Source organism: Stegodyphus dumicola, chromosome 2 (assembly GCF_044657685.1).
Source record: "Stegodyphus dumicola isolate Sdum_Otavi_A_Nest chromosome 2, ASM4465768v1".
Lineage (NCBI taxonomy): Eukaryota > Metazoa > Arthropoda > Arachnida > Araneae > Eresidae > Stegodyphus > Stegodyphus dumicola.
Window position 1 is genome coordinate 208947137 of NC_140769.1, and position 23706 is coordinate 208970842.

Sequence of the window (23706 nt, forward strand, 5' to 3'; positions counted from 1 at the left end):
TGCTTAATTATGCTGAAAAATTTTAATTTTGTCTACGTTGAACAGAAAAGGGCATTTTACTGCCAAAGCAAGTGGTGTGTTGAAACGCTAACATCTTATAACAAAAAAGAATTATTCATAAATTAATGTGATTCAAATAATCAAAATTGAATCTTTTAATGGCTCTGAGTTCATTTACATTTAGAGCTCCTCCCCCCTCCCCCAAAAAAAAAAAAAAAAAAAAAAACTTCAGCGAGTCATTTTAAGTGGTGCACTGTAACCAAAATGAAAGATCTACTTAGGTGACATTTGTACCTGGCTAAGGGAAAAGTAACCCCCCTGCTTCTGTTTTTTAATAATAATATTCTTTTTAGTATAAATTTGCTCTAGTTGTTATGGGAAGACCACAGATTATTGAAGATAAAGATTACCATATTAATCTGCCTGATTTTCTTCCGCATCCACAAACTGGTAAGTTCTTGTTTTTCATTTAGTATTTTTTTCAAACCTTGTACAGTATAGTAACTCAAATTTATAATGCTCATGACCTTTTCAGGCGGTGCAGTTCAACCAAGGCCTTGGCTTGGTTTAGAACATATTAATAAAGCTCCAAAGCGATCAAGATATAATTATTTGGAAAAGGCAATCAAGATTCATAACTGACATTGGTACATTCAATATTTAAAATTATTGTGGTATGCATTCATTTTTCATTTGAATACTTTATTACAGAACTTATTTAATTTAATAATAAAAATTTTTTATATTCTTAAAGTAATTTATTTATCAAGTGCAAATAATCATTTTAAGACTTTATGCATTCTTTTTGAATTTCCCAAGTCTAAAGTACTGTTTTTGAGCGTTATTTAATGAAAAGTGCTGCTTTATCCCTCATAACAAATATGAAAGTGTAAATTAAAAGCATATTATAATAGCATTTAATGTTTTACTGACATAGATACAGTTAAGGTATCAAATGGGAAAATTCTTTTCAGTAATTTGAAAAAGCAAATTTTAAATTATATCTGCTTAATCCTTAGATTATTCAGGCAGTTTTCATAGCAAAATTTTATTCTTAAACTGAATGAAATACTTAACAGTTGTGCCTTGGTATACATCCTTAATCTACTCCAGATCTTTGGGCAGATGCCAAACAAATTTTTTCAGTAAGAAATAAAAGGGAAAAAATTAATATGTTCTTAGAAAAAAAGTCTTGGTGTTTTCATTACAACACTATACAAAGTAAGAAAAGTAAAGAATAATGATTGAAGCATTTAACCCATATTGGTTTGAGGTTTTTGGAGGCAGGACAGAATTTTAGAAGTATAACTGAAATTGTATACTAACAAATTTGCTTCGTTATCAATTTTTATAGAATATTGGTTTCTGTTTGAACATATACTAACGTAAAATAATTTTTAGAAGCTTTATTTGGTATACATATTTCATCTGTTTTCTTTTTAAGAGTTGGAATATATAATTTAAATTATATCCTCTAATAATTATAAGTGTGTGGTAACCAGCAGTCTTCAATATTGAGTTATTCTAGTTTTCAAATTGAAGTGAGTTTTCTAATTATTTTATTACAGTCAAAAGTTGTTAATTCGGACACCCATAATCCAGAATGATCTATAATCCGGACCTCAAAGGTACGAACTTTCTGCGAATGTTGACGCATGCGCATAACACCTTTACGGCTGCGCATATGCGTGTGTGCAAGCGCATAATACGTTTACGCATGCGCGTTTAATGTATAACAGACGGTATAAGCTAAAATTATATAATTATCTTATTTCAGTTAATGTTACAGATTGCGTTGCTCCTTAATCTTCGAATTGGATCCGGCTTATTTTTTGCAGACTGTTAGAGCAATTTTATAAAAGTAAGCTTGAACTTTGGATTAAAGTGAAAGTATGTTTCTATGTCCATCAAACAAAAAGTGGAATTGCTGCAAAAGTTGGATAAAGGCATGAAGAAAGTGACAGAGATAAAGGCATGAAGAAAGTGACAGAGAGATTAGTGAAAACGAAAAAATTTTGATTGAGAAATTAGTCGGTATTCTCGGCACAGCAATTACAGGACTTGAACAGCGAAACTTTGTAACTGAACAAGAAATTATGTCTGTTTATATAGAATTAAAGAGAAAGTATTAGCACATAAAACAAAGCAACTTAAACAACTTACATTAAAAGAAATGTTTAATAAAGTAAGCAAATAAATATTAAGCTTTTTTTTTTTTTTTTTTTTTTTTTTTAAATTTTGATACTCTTTAGTTCATAATTGTTCTTTATTTCATAAATTACGGTTTCATATTTTATAATTTCTGCATGCCATCTTAGCAGATTTAAACTGATGATTTATAATCCGGAATCGCCGAAGTCCCGACGAGTCCGGATTAACGACTTTTGACTGTACTACTGATAAAATGTGATCTTGATTGAAGCAGATGTTTAAATATGGTCTTTTCTGCTTGTGTTTGCATATCTCTAACATTGAGCAATGGCATAATTTTTGTTTCAGCAAAGAGCCAAAAATGAAGAACCCCTAGTTTTGTTTTTCTTATATTATTCTTTTTTTTATTTTACAAAAAGAAGAAATGCTGTTTCAAACTGCTCATAAAATTTTCATCATATGTGTATAAGCTGGTATTTGTGATTATATATGAGTATTCGAAGATGGTTGGAGAAGGGTAGAAATTTCATATTCAGAGATCATACTCACTCTGAGCAGCCATCTTTTGTGAACAAGGATGAGTTCAATGAAGCTGTCTCTGAAAATTCAGGTTAATACAGTAATATCGCATATATCTAATATTACAAAGAGTACTGTGTAGAATCATTTAAAAAAGATTGGTGTTGTAAGCCACTACAGTGTATATGTACTTTACAGAGCAGAGTATACTTGTTTGAGTTTCAATGTGTAACGTTTTTTTTTTTTTTTTTTTTTCCCCCGCTTTTAAGAAAGAAAGCTTTCCTTCCCCCTCAGTGTTTCATTATTGAAAATGAGAAATGGATACTATACTATAATGTTATAAAGATCACAGGGTAAGCCGAAAGAACCTCCTTCAGTAACATCAAGATGAGGGGCTTCATTTGAAAGAAGTAACACTTTGTGTATGGTGGACATGTATGCTATGAGTTGTTCCCACCAAAGTGGACAATTTAGAAAAAATTCTCTTCTCAAATGGCAGTTTTAAAAACAGATATCAAAGCAAAGCACCCAGAACTGATCAGTTATCAAGGCATTGTCTTCATCATGGCAATGCCAGCCTCACATTCCAGTGATTCTTAGGCAAAGTCTTGTTGAATATGGCTGGAATTATTTTTTGTCCTCCTCTCCCTTTTTGTATTCATTAGGCCTTATACTCTGATTTTCATCTCTTCCATCCACTTCAAAATTTTCTGAGTGGCTTGGAGTTCACTTGTTTGGAGACTGTCAAATAGTATACCAAATAACTTCTTTATGAATAAACCTAATGATCTTTTTCAAAAAAGGAATTTTTCAGCTGCCAGAGAAGTAGAAACATGTTGTAAAACAAAATGATATTCTTCTCTCGCTGTTTCATTTGTGTTTCATCAAAAACTGCAGAACATCTCAGATGACCTATTATGTGTGTGTACATATGTCATATTTTTGAAGCTCAGTCACGATGGCTAGAACTCTCAGCTGCTTTCGATGTCCGTCATGGCTGTGGTTAAAGACCGTATCACATACAATATTTGTTGCCAGAGCGAAACGTTTGGAGGAACAATTCTGAGAAGCACACTTCTGCGAAATCGGGTTACCATCTTCACTTGGTAAACGGGCTGAAAGCAAAACAAGAATCGGTTATTGCTCAGATTGGCGAAAGTGACGTTTCTTTTCAAATGATGATTGCTTTTTCATGTTGTATTTCTTACACTCTTTTTGTTTTAAACTTTATTGTTAGTTATCGAAAATAATAGAAAGGTGATGGCTATTAAGTAGATCACTTTTATCTCGACTCTGGCGATTCAAAAATCTAACGAGAAAAAACGTGCAAAGACAAGTCCTATTCTTTGTAATGATGTGTTGTATATATTTGATTTTATTATTGTAAATAGTTATTTTTGAATCCATATATTTATTTAATGATTTTTGTGTACATGATATAATGCCATTTACTGATATTTGTTTTGTGATGAGTCAAAAATTTTTATTTCATCCCCAAAATGTTAAATGTTTCATAAAGGCTACTTGCTCAATTTTTTTGTTTAAATTCCCAAGTATAGTTACAAGTGCAAAGGAGGTTGTGTGTAAGTGGGTGAATTTTAATGACTAGCCTAATGCATAAAATGCACTTCAATTATTTGTCAACTGTGTATTCCATATCCATGATAATGTGCAAAGAACTGATGACTACAGTTGCTGATATATATATACACACATGTAATATTTACTTAAACATAGCGAGAGAGATGGGATGGTTTAGAAATTGTTGATGTATGTTTATTAGTATTAATGTAATGAATAAGCTTTTTATTAATGAAGGTTTATACAATTGTTTTTCATCATTCATAATAACAAATCCATAAATTTCCAATGTTTCAATATGTAGCATTTATATATATAGTTCTTAAAACTTCTTTAAAATATAGTTCTTAATGTGTTCATAATTTAAAAGCATTTCATTAATAACGTGCAGATAGTTGCATACAAATTTAATGTGTATCGTCATTATTAAATAATCTGTTTTAATAAATATACATAATCACTGATTATGCAATTTCAATTTAAAAGTAATAAAAGTAATTAGCAGAAAAGTAAAGTTGCGCATATACAGACATATTTTGAAAATGTATTCCCCTTAATAAAAAAATTCTATTATATAACAATAACATTCTTTTCACACGATGAGTCTGAAATACAACAAATTAGGTGAACTTTTTGCAACGAATAATTTGTAAACAAATCATCAGAAATAGCACGTCATAAAATATTGTCTACTCTGAAATTTCCACGATTATAAATTTAATAAATATATAATATATATACATTTAAAAATAACTTATACAGTTATATTACAATAAAACAGCAATATATATATATACGGCTTTTTCCGTATTTCCTCAATCAAATCGGCATCTATTTCCACCGTCCATGATTTCACAACAAGAGCCATCACCATATTGAAAATTATAGTTCGGCCGCCTCATCCACGACCATGAGTGCAAACATGCATGCGCCATTCGGACCGAATTATTCTTAAAATAGGGTGGAAGAATGGGGACTTTTGTTCCCTCCATCATAGCTCTTTCCAGAGAAGAGAAGACGGAACATTTTCGGTAAAGTTTCGAAATGTTTCGCCTAGCTAGATAAAACATTACTCGGAAGCCTCCCACTTAAAGCAGTGTTACTAGAATCTCGTTTCTCGGAAATGTCCCGCCTAGCTTCATGCATCTATAGAAGGGATAAGAGTTTAAGACATACAGATGAAGATAATAAAACATGAATTTGAAGAATTTCCAGTCTTTATTTTCACACACATCCAATTAATTTGGTAGACACTTATTCAATCATAATTAAATATGGTAAATTTCTACGTATATTGATTCTAAAAAAAATTAAGGCTCTTGCAGTTTAGACAGCGAAGCGAGGAGTTATTAGCAAGGTGGAAGCTAGGAACAAAGTGACTCAACTAGCTGCCAGGGATTTTTTATACCAGAGTAGGTGTGATTCTAGAAACAAGCTATGATTTGTTAGTTATTAGTTTTGGTTACTCTTTTCAAGTAGCATTACATAATGTCGAAAAATCTCGAATTTGGGAGAACAGATGAATTTAGGGGGAGATCACCAAATTGAGAATGTTAATTTTTGAGGTCACTAGTTCTTATTTTTTTTTTTTTTTTTTTTTTTTTTAAAGCAGCTATCTTATTTTGTTATATCTTATATATATACATAGATATATATTGACCTGGGGGGATATCCCAACACCAAGAAAGAATCATGCTAGATAAACAAAATTTGGCTGGCGTGTTTATACAGCTGAAAGATGATGTTTATTCATATTTCGTGCCAGTAGCGCTGCTATGGACATGCAAATCCAGTTTGCTTTAAATATGCACTATAAAGTTAGTGATTGTTATTTGTCATTGAGATCTGATATAATGAGTTAGTCAAGATTGCCTTTAAAAAGACAAAGAAACCATCATCAATAGCTCAGTGAGTTTAAACAAGGTCATGTAATTGGGCTATGAGAAGGTGGATTTTCTTTCCATGATATTCTATAAAAACTTAGCATGAATGTATCCACTGTGCATGATTGTTTTCAATAGTGGTCAAGGAAATGTGATCAAATTGATCAGGCTCCAAGTGGTCACGTGGCACTACTGAGAGAGAAGACCATTGTGTTCAGCCTATGATTGTGATGCATTGCGCTGTATCTGCGCCAGAAATTTGGGCTTCACTTGGCACCACAGTGACAAATTATTACAAATTGGTTACTTGTAGAACAGCTCCAAACAAGTTTCCCTGTAGTGTGTATTCCACCGACTTCAAATTACTGCTGTTTGCAGCACGTGGTGTCAAACTAGAATGCATTGGACGGTGGAATAGAGATCTGTTGTGTTTTCTGATGAAAGCTAGTTCTGCCTTGTGCCAGTGATGGCTGTGTGTTGGTTGGAAAGAAGCCAAGCAAGCACCTGAAACCAGCCTGTCTGTGGCTGAGACAAACTGGACCTACACCTGGAGTTATGGTTTGGATAGCAATTTTATATGACAGCAGGAGCACTCTTGTGGTTATTTCATGCAGCCTGACTGCAAATTTATGTCTCAGTTTGGTGATCCAACCTGTTCTGTTGCCATTCATGAACAGCATTCAAAGAGGTGTTTTTCAACAGGATCATGTTCGCCCTCATACTACTGCTGTAACTCAACGTGCTCTACAGAGTGTTGACGTGTTGCCTTGGCCTGCTAAATCCCAGATCTTTCTACAATTAAGCATATATAGGACATCACTGGGCAACCGACGAAGTGCAACAGCCATGGAATGTCATGCTCACAAACTGACATTTGGCACTTATACAACATAATGCATTCTACAGCATTTCAGAATTGAAATGGCCCTTCTCTTGTATGCCTGTGATGTTGAAAATTTAATTAATTAAATATGTTACATAGACAAATGTATTTCTGAAATTTTGTGACTCTTATTTTTTCCCCGGTCAGTGTATGTAATATACAAGGTGCGGCTATTAATTTCCAGGACTCATGGAATAACTCAGAAGAAAAAAAAGGTTAAACACATAGCCATTTAATATGATTCAAAGTAAAGTGCTCGGTTGTAGAAATTTCGGGAAGAAGTTTTAAAGTCCTCTTTTGGAATGCTCTTTAATAGTGACGTTACAGTTTTCTTGATGGCTTCGACATCCTAAAATCTTGTTCCCTTCAGCGAATTTTTCAGCTTAGGAAACGGGAAAAAGTCTGCGGGTGCTAGGTCTGGAGAGTATGGTGAATGCTGCATTTCAATGACACCATGCTGGGCTAAGAATCGCCTCACAGGCAATGCATTGTGTGGGCGGGCATTGTCATGTAGCAGCAGCCAACTCCCATTTTGTTGAAAATGAGGCCTCACTCTACAAATTTGTTTTTGAAGTCGGTCAAGAACTTCTGTGTAGAACTGTCCATTGATAGTCATGTTAGGAGGAAGAAATTCATGATGAACGAGTCCAACGCAATCGAAGAAAGCGATTAACATGACCTTGATTTTGGACTTTTCAAATCGGAATTTTTTCTGCCTTGGTGAACTTGGAGATCGCCATTTGGAGCTTTGAAGCTTGATTTCAGAGTGATATTGATAACACCAAGACTCGTCTCCTGTGACTATCCTGTCCAGGAATGCAGGGTCAGCATGAGCGTTGTCGATAAGTTCGCCACATGCGTCCAGTCTCAATTGCTTTTGTTCATCCCTTAAATGGTGACGAAAGAATCTGGAACAAATCTTGCACATGCCTAGGTCTTGCGTCAAAATTCGCCGAACCGTCTCTTTGTCTATGTTGAATTCATTGGCGAGTACTCAAATAGTCAATCGACGATCACATTTCACCATATCGCTAGCTTTTTCAATTGCTTCCAGCATGCGTACAAGGTCGGCCATAGTCTTCTTCGACGCATTCGCACCCATCCTGAAAGCATTTAAATCATTCAAAAGTTCTTGAGTGGGATAATGCTTCCTCGCCATAAACTTGTTTTAACATTTCGTAGGTTTCCGCAGCTGTCTTGCCCAATTTGAAGCAAAATTTAATGTTGATTCTTTTCTCCATTTTCACTTCGACAATAGGAATTTAAGAGCTACGTTTTAATGGGCCTTTCCACGAGAACCACTTACTTCAAAATGGCGTCGTTTGCACTGCACATGCACAAGAAAACATTCTTCAATGTGCGATTATTGGCGCCATCTTCTGACTTTTCGTTCTCCTACAGTTACATTAGTCCTGGAAATTAATAGCCGGACCTTGTATTATATCTAGTTGTAAAGAAAGTTTTATGCCAAAAATGTACTTAATAAATTTAGGAGGAGAAAAAAGAAATGAAAGCAATATTTTTAGTGCAGGTAGTAATCACCATCCAAACGTAGGATTTTCTGCCTAGGTTTTAGTAGTTTTCCAAAGTCTTCGGCGCAGAGAGCTATGTGGTGGGTGTGGGAAAAGATCCCATTCAGGTTCATACAGAGTCCAACCAGTGAATGAAGACACATGTGGTCTTGCATTATCTTGATGGAACATTACCTCTTTGTACCAGAACTCACTTCAACTTTTTTCCTTGATAGCAGCATCAATACACACTAGCATTTTGCTGTACGGTTTTACCTTTTTCCAGGTACTCTTTGTAGATAATACTACACCAATCCCGCCATATGCAAAACATGATCTTTTTGTTACTCAAATTGCGCTTTGCAATGCTGCCAAGGGGGGTCACCGTGGGCAGACCAACCCCCTTTTTTGGATTTCAACTTTCATCACGAATGACGATCTTGGTCCAGAATTTTGTCTTTGGATTGATATTTGTGCAGATTAATGCAAGTCCGACTACGGCTGTCTTTATCTGCTTGAGTCACCTCATGCGGCATCCGGCGATTGTTTGTCAAGATTATGCAATACAGAACACAAATAATGGACATGGCACTAATGTGTAACTCCTTAGCAAGTTCTCAAGTGGTTGCATACTGATCTTCTTCCATAAATTCACTGAGGCGGTCCTCATCAACATCAGTAGGGTGGCCAGAGTGCTCTGCTTCTGGAATGTCATAGTTCTAGTTTTTGAACTTTCACTAACAAACCTTCACAGTGTCATATGATACAACATTAGCACCTAAATCTATACACATGATTTGGTGACTTTTTGCAACAGAACTGGAACTAAATGATGATTCTATTTGGGTATGGTGATAGTTCCATTTCAGACAAACTTAATGATATTTTTTACAATTTTCGCAGCACAGTGTTGTAAAGGAAGTCTTCCAGTGCCAAAAATCGTATGACTAAACACGGCAGTGCAAACTGTTTGCACAGATGATATTTGAAGTGGTGGGAACTTTCGTCAAAACCCGATATATACAGGGTGGCCATAATTAAACTGACAGTGCTCACAGTGTTCTGTAGCATGATCTATTTGCGAGAATGACTCCACATTTTGTAGGAAGATTAAACAAGACGGGGGACGAAGAATTCTGCGAAAAAACAAATTAGTTCCAAAAGTCACCCCTAGGGGAATATTTGGCGCTGTGTAATAGAAAATAGAGTGTTAACAAATGCAAATTAATATGGAATAAAATTACCTTTTATTATGCACATTTTCTGATTTAGTTCAAGTGCAATATGGCAACACTTTTAAAAAAGGCGTAAAATCTACATAAACACCGATAAAGTCTCGTGCTCTGCAATATCACGTATGCTGAGCAGAAGAAGTTCTTTATTCAAATTTCATGTTACATCCCATTCACACAGTGCCAGCTGCTTGGGTTTTAAAAGGCAATGTGTTACGTTTCGAATCAATCGGATTGAAAGTTTATGTGCAATGTCTCCTTCTTTAGTCGAGCGTGTGTTACTGGTCAAATTCTTTTACCTCAACCAACAGAATGCACACACCAAAAAAAAAAAAAAAAAATCATAAAGGTAACGGTCCTGTGTTAGTTAATGGGCTAAAAGCAATGGTTGTGACGTTTGAGAAAACAGGTTTTCTGAAGGTTCAGTCAGGCAGAGGACGAAAACTTGTACCACAGGATGCAATCAAAGCAGTTGCCACAGCAATTGTCGACAGAGGACCAGGCAATATTGCTGTCAATTCTAGCGCTCGTGGAGTAGCTTGGAATATGGATATGCCTTACAGTACTATATGGAAAATCTTACGAAAGATTATAAACTTCTATCCGTACAAGATCAGCCGTGTACAGGAGTTACTGTACCCCGACCATGATAAGCGATTGACTTTTGCTCTCACCTTTCTTGCCAGAATGGAGGTGGATGATGCTTGGCCGTGGAAAATCTTATGGGGAGACGAGGCCTACTTTTACCTGAAAGGAACTGTGAATACCCAGAACTACCGAATTTGAGATGACAAATCACCACATGCAGTCACAGCAATTCCCTTACATTCACCAAAGGTAACTGTTTGGTGTAGGTTCACAGCGGAATTTATCGTTGGTCCATTCTTCTATGAGAACATTACCCCGACAGGACCGGAAACCTGTTCTGTTACCGGAGGGAAATATCGCCACATGTTGAACAGCTTTGTCATTCCAGCACTTCAGCAAAGACAATGCCTGGGGGAAATCACTTTCATACAAGATGGAGCCCCTCCACATGTTGCTGTACGGGTGCAACAGATGCTACGACAGAAATTCACAACAGAAAGAGTCATTAGCCGCTACTTTCCAACTGCAAGCCACCTCGGTCGCCTGATCTTACCCCAGATTACCTTGATTAAACCCTTTTAAATATGTTTTAATAGACTTCTGGCTGTGGGGTTACCTTAAGACCAAGGTCTATCAAGGAGTGGTCCAGGACCTGGATATGTTGAAGGATAACATATAACGGACTGTACGGGAGATTCCTGCAGACATGTTACTTTCTGCTGTTGTGCATACTGTGCACAGAATGCAATATGTGGTCCACAACAACGGCAGCCACATTGAACCTCATTTGAATGCAAAATAAAAGGTAATTTTCGTATTGACTTGCATTTGTTAACACTCTATTTTCTATTACATAGCGCCAAATATTCCCCTAATGGTGACTTTTGGAACTAATTTGTTTTTTCGCGGAATCCTTCATTCCCCATCTTGTTTAATCTTCCTATAAAATGTAGCGTCATTCTTGTAAATAGATCGTGCTACAGAACACTGTGAGCACTGTCAGTTTAATTATGGCCACCTGGTATATAAGCAAGCAAGTAGTAAAATAAAAAAGATTCTCCGAGACCTAGTTGGTCAAAAATTGCGCGTTGAGTTGTAAATTTTAAAAAAGAATGATAATAAAAGCAGAGGGAAAAATTAGCGAAAGCTGTAAAGAACATTTTAATAATCCTATTCCAGAGATTGCATGTTAAACAAAGTTAAAACTATGTTAAAGTAATAAACTGTTCGTGAAAAAAATCTTCATATTAAAAACAAAAATAACCATACAACAAAATTAAAATGAATACGTGAAAAAATCTAAAAAACTAATATAGTACAGAGAAATATTACATAGAAAAAACATGGTCAATCCACTTTGTTCAAGGCCTCACGCAAAACTTGTCAAGGAAAAAGTGCCCGAAGCCTCCAACCAATCCGATTTACCAGAAAATATGCACATTTTGTCGAACAGATCCATTGAGACTGAAATTGGCTTTCATATCAAATTTAATTAAAATTTTGTTTTTAATTTTTTTATTATGAACAATGTCTCAATTGATCTGTCCCTTTTCCCGACATGCCTGCGCGTGAGAAAACACAAAATTGAACTAAAAAAGTTAAAAAAATTTTTAAACAAGAAAAAACTTGTAATCTAAAAAAGAAAAATGATCAAAAAGATATAAGAAAAATCCTATACAAAGTAGGCTGGTTAGGCAAATGTAGAAACAAATTTTGCAGTGTTAAACCTGCAAGTAATTAATAAACATTTCAAGGGACTGGCCCCTAAGCTCAAAAAGTAAAAACTTTATCCTAATGAAAAAAAATAATAAAGACAATGAGGGGTCCTGTTAAGACCTTAAAGCTAAGAATTCTTGAAAAAAATTAATGAACAAAAGAGCAACATACCTGCGTCCTACGTGTTTTCTTTCCAAAATTAAACAGGAAAAAGGTTCCCAGAAAGTAATGAAGGCCTTATGAGTGCTACCAGAATGAAAAAACAGTCAAATTCCACCTATTGGAGGAGTATGACATGGAAGCAAGTTAATGTATTTTAGCAGAAGCCAATGGTACTGTCCGGCTTGTGAGGAAAGAAATTCGGGGGTTGAGAGGGATCGAGGAAGAATGCAACTCTTTCAAAATGGCGTTGTGCAAAGGAAATTGTTGTACCTAGAAGCGAGAACTTAAACAAGATGGCTAAAATGCTGTGCATTTGTTAAACTGGCTAAAAAGAAGAAGAAATGGAGAAATAAGAAAAATGTTAGTTTAAAGTTTTAATTCTTTGTGCTAACAGGCCCTGAGGTGTCTTTGAAAGAAAAAAAGGCCCTTAAAATAAATAACAAGGAAAGGTTGTCCAGTAAGTCGTAATATTTATAGTAAATATACTGAATTTCTAGACCAAATTGTGAGAGAAAAGAGTTTGGAGAACTGAGAAGCTATGTTACATTTTTACATTAGATTACTCATTTCAATCATCCATTATCCACCTTCCTTTCGAGTTTGGGAGAAAAATTCCATATCACTAAAACAAGTACTTTAAAATAATAGGTAAATGCCAGCTTTTTTTAAATATGTTTTAATAACTGCTTTAGATATTTGATTTCACTGTAAGATACTAATGAAGTAAAGTATTTCTTCTTGTAGAAGATCTGTGTTATTACAGATTCTTTTAATTCTTAGAAGTTGTGAATTGATAAACTGTGACCTTTTTCGAAATGTTAGAAGTCCAGTTTGTAAGCGTGTAGAATTTGAAATCTCTGCTATTGTCATAAATTTTAATAAGATTGTAATTGATAATTTGAAGGTGGCAATTTGCTGTGCGTTGGTTGTGTTAAGCTTAAGGCTAGTAGGATAAATATTTGCATTTTCCAGTTTGTTGTAGTTGTTAAAGGCAATTATGTCATCAGTATATCTAAAAACGTACTGATAATATTTGTGCTCATCTTGATTCAACAAACTTATAAATTTAAATTCTTGAGTGAAAAGGAATAGTTCACGGATGGCTGTTGAGCTATTCAATATACATATTAAATTACAAAAGCAACTACAAAATCCTCTGCAATTAGAATAACCCATTCTAGAAATAATATGATGGAGTAGATGGAAATACAACTTTTTGTGTGGATTGACAACAAAATTTAACATAATATGCGATTAAGCCAAGATATTATAATAAAAAAAGCAAGAATTTTTAATCATACTCAGATTGAAACAGCTGACACAACTGAAATTTTTGGAGACTTCAATTTAAAGTCACTTCTTGTTTATCACTCCAAAAACCTAAGAGTGTTGAAAGGAATAGCAAAATGAACTTATTAATATCTAATTTTGGAGTCTAATAAAAAAAATTAAGGATAACTTTTTTTTGCCAGAAATTGTCCAGAATTTATCCACTGAACATTTTTGCCTGTCTGTTAAACAATATTGTGAAATCAAAAAACTTGAACCAAACGTGCTACTTTTAATAGGTAATGAATTCTCCAAGCCACCCAACAAATTTATCTGATTAACATACAGTCCATTCAAAGTAGTTTTCTTGCCTTGTAACATAACTGCATTTATCCGACTGATCAATCTAGGTGTTATATCTAATTTTAAAGCTTATTAATTGGAACGAACATTTAGACAAATGATTGAAAAAAAGACTGTGATGGTAAACAATCAATAAGAGATTTTTGGAGGAACTAGAATATCATGGATGCGGTAGAAAACAAATTTCTCTTGGAATGAGGTTACAAAAAAAAAAAAAAAAAAAAAAAATGTGTGAAAGGAGTGTAGAAATCATTTGGCCAGATTTAAAGAAGGACGATGACACTAGAAACAAGTTGATGAAGTAAATGTGGAAAATCTGGAGGAAATTTTGTAAAAATTCAGAAAGTCATTTTAATGATGTGCTCAAGGAATTTGTGAATCAAGAACACAAAAGTATTAAAAATAGCAATTCTGAAGAAGATTGTGAAATCAAAAAACTTGAACCAAACGTGCTACTTTTAATAGGTAATGAATTCTCCAAGCCACCCAACAAATTTATCTGATTAACATAGAGTCCATTCAAAGTAGTTTTCTTGCCTTGTAACATAACTGCATTTATCCGACTGATCAATCTAGGTGTTATATCTAATTTTAAAGCTTATTAATTGGAACGAACATTTAGACAAATGATTGAAAAAAAGACTGTGATGGTAAACAATCAATAAGAGATTTTTCGAGGAACTAGAATATCATGGATGCGGTAGAAAACAAATTTCTTTTGGAATGAGGTTACAAAAAAAAAAAAAAATGTGTGAAAGGAGTGTAGAAATCATTTAGCCAGATTTAAAGAAGGACGATGACACTAGAAACAAACAAGTTGATGAAGTAAATGTGGAAAATCTGGAGGAAATTTTGTAAAAATTCAGAAAGTCATTTTAATGATGTGCTCAAGGAATTTGTGAATCAAGAACACAAAAGTATTAAAAATAGCAATTCTGAAGAAGAGCAAAAAGAACTTTTAATGAAAAAACAAAAAGAACTTCTAAAAACCAGTTTAACTTCCATAACAAGTTATGGACTCATTTGTTGAAAATAATGCAGATTTTGATAGGAGTTCAAAGGCAAGATGGAGTGTCGTGGATACCTTGTTTGCTTATCGACAACTTCTTAAGGAGCACAAAAGAAAAATGCAAATGACATTAGGTGCCTTTTTGATAAAAAAAAAAAGGAAAAACAGAAAATTAGAAATGTAAAAAAAAAAAAAAATAAAAAATAAAAAAATAAATGATCTAAAATATAAATTGTAACTTAAAATTTTATTTATTCCTATATATTCATTTGTTATGTTTCAGTATATGTAAGAAATAAGCTTTTGTATTGTTATAACAAACATATTTAATGAACTTAAATAATAAAATATTTGAAAAAAAAATTATACCTGTTTTCCCCAAACCCCGTTATTTATATGATGAGATGACCTGACATGTGTGTGCATATACCATGATTATATTATTTATGTTTGTGTTATAGTGCAGAAATAGAGAATATTTTCAGTTTTGTATGAATTTTGAATGATAATTGTCTTTTTCAGGCGACAGCTTTTTCCAGCCTTGCAGCTGCCCCTCTCTGCTGGACAACTGTGCATTCAGTCTTTCATGATTGTACAAATGTTACAGAAGTATGCGTTCCTTCTCACAATTTGTAGTGTTTCTGGAGACCTTTCTGCAGAGTTAAAGTGTGCATCAGATGGAAAAAGTTGTAAGAAGTAGAGCTTCTGAATTCATTAATGGTTCAGTTGCAGGACACTCAGAGGCCTTTGTTTCTCAAGAAATTGCACTTAAGTGTGGAAAGTGGCAACAGAACTGTCCATGAAATCTGTGCCATCTGCACTGTTTTTCTCAATCTTCCTCTTTTTTTATATGAAAGATCTGCCTGCTGAGACAGACTGTGAGCCAAGACTATTAGAACAGTGTTTTCCTGTAATAGACATTGAGCACTGTGGTCAAGGGGGTAGACTGCACAGCTTTGTTTGTCAGATGTTAGTAATGATGTCTTAAACTAAGCAAACAAGGTTCAATCTAGGCATCTACAGAAAGGTCTTGTAATAAAGAATTTTCAACTTGACATTTCTTTTTCTTTGATATGCGTGCACTATGAAACTTGAACTTTTGAGACAGTACTTTGAAGTTTTATATATAAGCAAGTCCAATTTGTGAATATGTTTGTAAGGCCCTGTGATGCTCTGCTGTCTTATTTGTTTATGCAGCAATATTGGCTACCATACTTCACAGTTTAGCTCCAGCAGTTGTACAGTTTTATGTTCCCCCAGTACTTGCTTTTCCCGTTGATTGCATGGTGTACAAATTAAGAAATAATAATAAAAAGTTGCCTTCATCATCAAGGAATTAAAAACAAGAAAAAATGAGTGCTAGAAAAATGAAATAGTATAAGTCTTTATCATGTACTGTAAGATTTTTTTTGGGGGGGGGTATAAATTGTATTAAGCTATTTTGTAATTTATTGTGTTCGTATTGGTTGCAACAATTTTTTTTTACTAAAATAATCTTACAGGGGCTTTTTTTTACTAAACTTTTTATATGATTTTGTAAAGTAAAACATTAAAAAGATATTTTAATTTCTGATTAGGGTGTTAATATGCCCCGAAAGGGGGGTCAAATTGTATCCTACATTGCTGAGTGTTATTAAAAATGCTCACATCCTGTGATGAATTAAAACTTGAGAAACTGTTTTTTCTTTTGTGCATGTGGAAAGTCTTCACTTGTAAGCAGTTTATTCTGAAGGGGGGCAAGGCTTAATTGAAACAAAATCATAAATGGAATTTTTCTGTTGAGATTTTATTTATAATTAGTTATGTCTGCCTGTGTCTTCATATACATGAATTTTTATGGATATTGCATGTTAATTAAAGAAAAGATATTTTAATTAAATGAATAAATTTAATTAGACTGTGATTAAAGGGGGGATAATGCAAGTATTGCTGTGTATGCGTGTTATTTTAGTGTGTGTTATTTTAGCAACATTTTTGTTACAATATAGATAATATGTAAATTGTGTTCTTTAACTATTTAAAAACTACTGCTCTTTTTTTCAACTATTTAATTAAATGCTTTTAAATGGATGTGATACTTTGTTTTTGAGACATTATACCCTACTTTTTTTTTTTTTTCTTGTAGATACATTTTTGTAATCTTGTCATTCATTTGCATGTTTTTCCTCTGTGGGCTGACCTAATCAGTTAAAAGAATATATATATTCTTCAGTATGAATAAAAAATGATTTAAGGTTTTGGGATTATTTTCCTATGGTGTTTCGTGCCAATTTAAGAAAGTGGCTAAGTATAACTTTCCATTACACTTAATGATTAAATTTCAATATTCTATTGGCTGTGGATAAAAAAAAACTTATTTTAAAGGCATTATTTTTCATGTAATTCTTCAGTAAGATATGCAATGACAGTAAATTTATTGACATTTTGTCATTTAAAATTTTTACAAATTTTAATTGATCAAGCAAAATTTTTATGAACACTTCCTGTGTGAAACTGCATGGGACTGATTCTTCTTTGTGCACTGCACATTATTTCACAGCTTTAATTGCATTAGTATATTTTATTGGATTTCATGAAAATTAAAAGGCTGAGTAAGTTGTATAATGTACAAGTGAAGTAAATTTTTGATAAAGTGTTTAATGGACAAAGTTTAACAAGTACTTTTTATTATTGCAATATGATCATCTGAAATAATTAATTTAAAGAATTATAACTTTTATTTATAATAGCAACCATTTTATTATTGTGTATTGCTTTCTGCAATGCAATATCTTTATTATGTTATTTTGAATATTTGATGGTAAATAATTATTGGATGATGGAATTTTAATTATCACTCGATCATTTCATGCTCGATTGTGTTGTTTGCAGTCGCCTTTAACGTGTTTGTGACGAGTGAAAGCAGAAAGAAGCCCTCCCCAAGGCCCGTAAGCTCTGAAAATATACAAATGCATAGGACCTGCATATTTCCCTCATTAAGCCTGATTTCATTTAAAATTATTACTGCAAGTAAATACACTAAGATTTACAGTTTTCTATCAGTGCTAATATCTGGTACTGTAATAAAGTTTTCATAGATAAAAAAATTGCAAATTTTAAAGAAAACTGTCATTAGTTATATACATTATCAGGGGGATGGATGCTTTAAAACTTTGAACAAGTTATTACTAAAATTATGATATATCCAAACAAATTTCATAAATGTAACTGAATGAATGATACTTTGTTGTTGTTTCTAGTTTAACATATAAATTTGCTTATACCTCATATTAGAATCCATGTAAACTGCGCAAAAAAAGGGGGGACTTCCATTCTACTGGGCCGATTGACAAAATTCAAATTGCGTTTTTCATGTCTCGGTAGCAAGACTTAGGATATATATTAGATTTATATGTAGCATTATTCTAACATAGGTATTTTGACACAAATTCAGACATTTTCTGAAATAACGTAGCCATTTTTTTCCATATTTTGATTCTATGACTCAAATTCTGCCTAGATATTAAATTTGTGTAATTTACAGAGAAATTAAAAATTTTATCTTGGCGAAATTTTTTCAGTTTGGCCAAGAATAATTCACTTGGCGAACTTCTTAATATATGGCAACCAATTTTCCTTTCCCTTCTATTATGCAGAAGAAAAAAAAAAAAGCGTTCCTATCTTTTTACATTATCTTAGCGATCTCGTTCCTCTCTTTTTACATTGTGCATGAGCAGAAAAAAGTCACATCGTTTCTACTTCCAAATAATTTTAGCGAAGTGTTTAAACAACATTTGATATTTTACCGCTTTCAACAAACATGCCAAATTCAAAACACACCAATATATAAATTCACGTATCTCTTCAGAAATTTTAAATAAAAAATTGTAATTTTTGAAGGTATGCTTAGAAATACATCTACTTTAAGAAGATGGTAAAAATTTTATAGATTACAATTAGAAATTTTTTGAAAAATTTATAAAAATTATTTAAAAATACAAATTTAAAAAATAAATAAAAAAAATGGGTGAATTTTATTTGGAATGAACGTGAATTTCAAAATGTGAAAGGAAGAATCAAATAAGCTTAATAAAAAAAAGAGATATTAATAAATATATACTCAATTGACATTGAGGAGCTAAAATTTTGAGAGCTAATTTTTCAAAAACTACTCTTGCAATTTTTACAAAACTTGGTAGTTTGGCATAATTTGAGTCGTAGAATTGAAATATGGAAAAACATTGGTATGCTATTTCAGAAAAAGTCTGATTTTGTGTCAAAATACCTATATTAGAACAGTGCTATATATAAATCTAATACATGTCCTAAGTCGTGCTTTCGAGACATGAAAAACGCAAGTTGAATTTCATCAACCGACCCAGTTGATACCCAGATATAGAACGGTCCTCTTTTTTCGGGGGGGGGGGGGCAGAGTGTACATTAATTATTAATTTTATTTTCATCGCATTTAAAAGTGCTTTGATAAATATAAAAACTTTCCTTCATTGCTTAGGGTTTTTTTGGTATAAAAGTGTAAAAAAATTTTAAAATGAAACCAAAGAACATAAAATTTAGAATATCCAATTAAATGCTAATATGTTTTACATCAGAATTGAATTACAAATTGTTTAAAAATCTGAACAAAGCATTATAAAATTAAGTTAGTGTGGACTTTTTTGAAATGGTGTGCTCCACAGTATGAAAACCTTCCAAGTTCCTCATGGTTTTTAAGATGTCAAGATTGGTAGCTATACATTTGTGATTCAAACTGGAGAAGCAGAATTGTGCTACATTACTGTTGCTTTTAAATTTACAGAAATTGGAGAGTCCGATTTTGTGTTAGAATACCTATATTAGAACAATGCTATACATAAATCTAATATATATCCTAAGTTGCGCTTTCGAGACATGAAAAATGCAAGTTGAATTTTGTCAATCGGCCAAGTACACCAGGAGATGTAGAACTAGCCCCCCCCCTTTTTTTTCAATTGAACAGAAATTTATTATCACAATTACATTATCACAAAATATTTATAAACTGCATAGCTTTAGAATTTTTGATAGACATTGGAGATATTTTTTCCCCCTTCCTGTACAGTGTTGCCATTGCTCACTTTGCAATCATTGAGTTTGTAAATCAAAAATTCATAAAGTTTTACAATATGTGAATTAGATAATGAAACTATTCACAGTGTGAGAAATTACCTGCATTAATTCACATTCTTTATTTTTTAATTTCTTTTAAAATAATATGAGGGGTAAAATTTGGTAGCAACAATTTCAAAAGTGATTCGATGCAAAATCTCGTTTTGACACTAATAGCCCTTCTGAGCTAACGCTACTGTGGGGTGAAAAGTCCCAAAAACGTATATTGAAGTAACTACTGGTGGAAGATTGTTTGAAAATATAACAGAATTCTAGTGTCATTTTAAAAAGTAAATAAAATGTACCAATTTGAAATCGCTCCAGTGTGATCATGGCCCTCAAGAATGAGCAAGGCTTTACACATGTAATGATACCATGGGCTGTGAAGGGAGAATCACATGATCATGTATATATGTGATCCTGATCCTGAATGTTAAACATAATTAACAGTAGCAGTATAAGGAATTGTCGAATCCACCATGCATGCTGTCATGGTATACATGTTTAACATGTTCAGCTAGCCATTGGAAGATTCATGGTTTGAATATCAGCAGAGGCACAGCTGATTTTTCATGTTTCCTGCTGAAAAAATTAATAGTCTCAGCAGTGGCACCTAACCTAAAAATGTGGTGGCTGCTAATTCATCAATAGCAGAATTTGGTCGACATTCTAACCAGATCTTTAAGTAATGGAAATCTTTATTTAAATATGAAAATTCTAAAAAGAAGAGAAAACTCGTTGAAGAAAAAATGGATTTTATAAAGAGAAAATTATTCCTTAAATGTACATTGTTGAAACATTAACAAATTAAAAGATGAAGGAGAGATTAGTGAGAACATTGACTTGTTTATTGAAATAAATTGGGAAAGATGCTAAAAAGAAGGAAATTCTTGTAAATTAACTAAAATATCTGGAAATTTTTCAAATAAAAAATATGTGTAAATGTTTTGTAGTTTTTAATGTATAAGTATGCTAGTATCATTTTAGAATCAATAGCATATATGTTTTTAGGGCTTTTTGAATGGATATTTTTAGAAATTAAAAAAAAAAAAAAAAAGTTCTGTTTGTAACTATGTAAATCTGTTATGACTAGGAATATCTAACTGCCTAACTTACTTATTTGTAACTAACTGCTCACCCTTTTCTACTTATTAAGGTGAGTTATTGCCTTTTCTTAATCCTAATTGTGGTGTAAGATACAACACAAAAATGTAAAATTTTAAATAAAACTTTATTCCTCACAGTTAATGAGGCTTAAAATAATACAAAACAACCTAACACCTTGGGTGCTTCAGCCACTGATTCAAACTGTATATGAACTAGGTTACAGTAAATCAGCACGAAGCTATGACACTAACTGGATCAGGCAAAGTGCAGCTAACTTTCAACACTTACCAACTGTCAAAATGTGAGGTGTTCATGTCTGTTCTGGTCAGTTGGCTGCCTGACTCTTAGCAAGCAACTACAGTGGCAACAGCCAAGCTTCTGTTACGAGTAATGCTGATTAATATTTTACTTCTCAATTTAGCTTATGCCGGACATAAAATCTGCACAAACTTTTGGGCTGAGCGAGTACATAATGAAATGAGCTTTAAAGAAAGAATCATGCAACTCATGGCATATGCCAGATCTAATGAAAGAAATGTTTATAGATGCATCCAACAGGATTCTGTATGAAATCTGTTGCAGAATAAAAAATCTATCTATGAACAATGAAATATAAATAAACATCAAAGCATTATCAAGATACCAATTGGTATTTCAAAATAGTAAAACTGTAAATAAAGAAACAAAGAATGCATGAACAGTAGTGCGACTGAACAAAAATCTGAAATCCATAGGTGAAGTTTTGTGCTCCGTCCAGTTTTCGCTGTCCCTGTGAGTAAAATTTGCATGAAAAGTCAATAATCTCCTTAAAAATATGAATGTTGCAGGAAATTTTATAATTTAATGCTACTTGAAAAAATCGTTTGGTATATATCATATTGTTTTGTAATTAAATATTAGGTTATGATCAATAATAATGCATCTTACTTGCAGATTTATTTTATTAATTACAAATTACTAAAGTGGTATTACAAAAGTAAAGTCCGGGTGCATAAATTGCCTTAGTTTACTCAGTTCCTATTTGCTGATATATCCTTAACCACTTGCGCTACGACTAAACTTCACGGTTGCGATGCGGTGTGCTATAATAACAAGTGGTAAAGTGTCTTATTTACATCACTCCGCATCTGCGAGTGCAATCCAGAGCTGTAACTCAAGAAATAAACAATCTCGTTGTTAGGCGACGTGTGCACCACATTATTTTCATTTTTGTGATAAATGCCTATCAACATGGTGTTCACGTCGCTTGCAGTTTGAAACAAAAGCATCTCGACGTGCGTGGCACGTCTTTTTAGCGCAGGTGGTTAAAAGTACTTCCACATGCAGAAATGTGTACGAACTCTGTATAAATGAGGGAGAGTATAACAAATTATACTCTCTTGTCTGGTGTAAATGGTTAGCATATCCAACTAGCAGTTGGAGAGATCCATGTTCTTTGAAATCCGAGAAGAGGTGTAGCTGATTTTTTTTATTTTTCTATCCCAGAAAACTTATTCTCTACATTTGTCATTTCCCTCCTCTCAATTAAGAATTAAACTGTCTTTCTTTGATTTTCAGTATTCATTAAAATTTCACTGTCCATATCTTTTGAATGACAGCCCAGCCAATCTACCTGCATGAACACAATCGTGGTTTTCTGCATGTGGAACATGGATGTGGGCATTTTCCCTAGAACAATCATTTGAAATAAATGCTGGAAGGCATCTGTGCTGTTAGGCAGATTGTTCTTGTGCACTGTGCCATAAACAATCATTTGAAAAACATATCAATTTGTTAATTTCTCTATGTTTTATGTACCGATTTATGTCCACATCTCGAAATCTGGATTCATGATCAAAACTGAAAGAACAGATTCTGGGTGGCAATATTTTTTTGGTGATTAAAAATCTCAAAAATCATTTTATGTAAACCAAACCTTATATGTACCTGTCTAGTAATTATATTGCATATTTGCAGAGGATAAGTTTCTATGTCATATTTCCTAAGCTGAACCAATCATTATAATCAGAATTCTTCAAAGATTAATTGAAAAATTTTCTTTTATAATTATCTCCCTCTTTGGAGATCATTACATGAGCAGAAATTTCAGGTTCGTATACACTTGCATATGGATATCCTATAAAAATGTCATTCATGTCTCTTCCCCAACTAAATTTTCAGCTTTGGTTGCATTTCCATATTAGTTAGCGTTTACATTCGTTTTGCAAAATACATTTGAAATTGACTGAGGAAGACTGTTGATGTGTGCATAATCTGTTTGGTTTAAATGATTCTAGTCATAAATTTAATTTTTTAATGCATATTTTAGAATTTTTTAAATTCAGTTTAACCAGGTAATTTTGTACCATTCATCAAACGTTCCCAATCTTACTTTAATTAAAAAAAACACACAAATTTGTTTCTTGTAATTTAATTTGGGCTTCGTAAATAATTTGTTTTGTTAGTGGAATATTTGGTTTTTGAAGCGAATAGAACGTTTTTGAATACTTAATTTTCCTCATAAATGAAGTGGAAATAGTCATTTTTTAAAATTCTTATATAATAAGCAAATGATACATGTAAACTTTTAGTAAATGTCTGCGTTCTTAAAAACCTGCTTATTCATTAA

At 32.9% G+C, this 23706-nt stretch overlaps 2 protein-coding genes across 4 annotated transcripts in view; one reads left to right on the forward strand and one right to left on the reverse strand.

The window, feature by feature from the left end:
* Positions 1-16937, forward strand: part of LOC118205597 (ubiquitin C-terminal hydrolase 7-like) — a 166255-nt gene extending 149318 nt beyond the window's left edge. For all 3 annotated transcript variants that reach the window (XM_085811679.1, XM_085811676.1, XM_085811677.1), the window contains exons 32-34: positions 354-450; positions 536-674; positions 15390-16937. In XM_085811679.1, coding sequence (XP_085667805.1) covers positions 354-450; positions 536-642 — 204 coding nt within the window. In that variant the 3' untranslated portion in view covers positions 643-674; positions 15390-16937. The remainder of the gene's footprint in view (positions 1-353; positions 451-535; positions 675-15389) is intronic.
* On the reverse strand, positions 7367-7945 carry LOC118189044 (histone-lysine N-methyltransferase SETMAR-like). The gene has a single exon (XM_035359580.1). It carries the CDS (start codon positions 7943-7945, stop codon positions 7367-7369), a length of 579 nt encoding a protein of 192 aa, XP_035215471.1.
* Positions 16938-23706: the final 6769 nt, after the last annotated feature.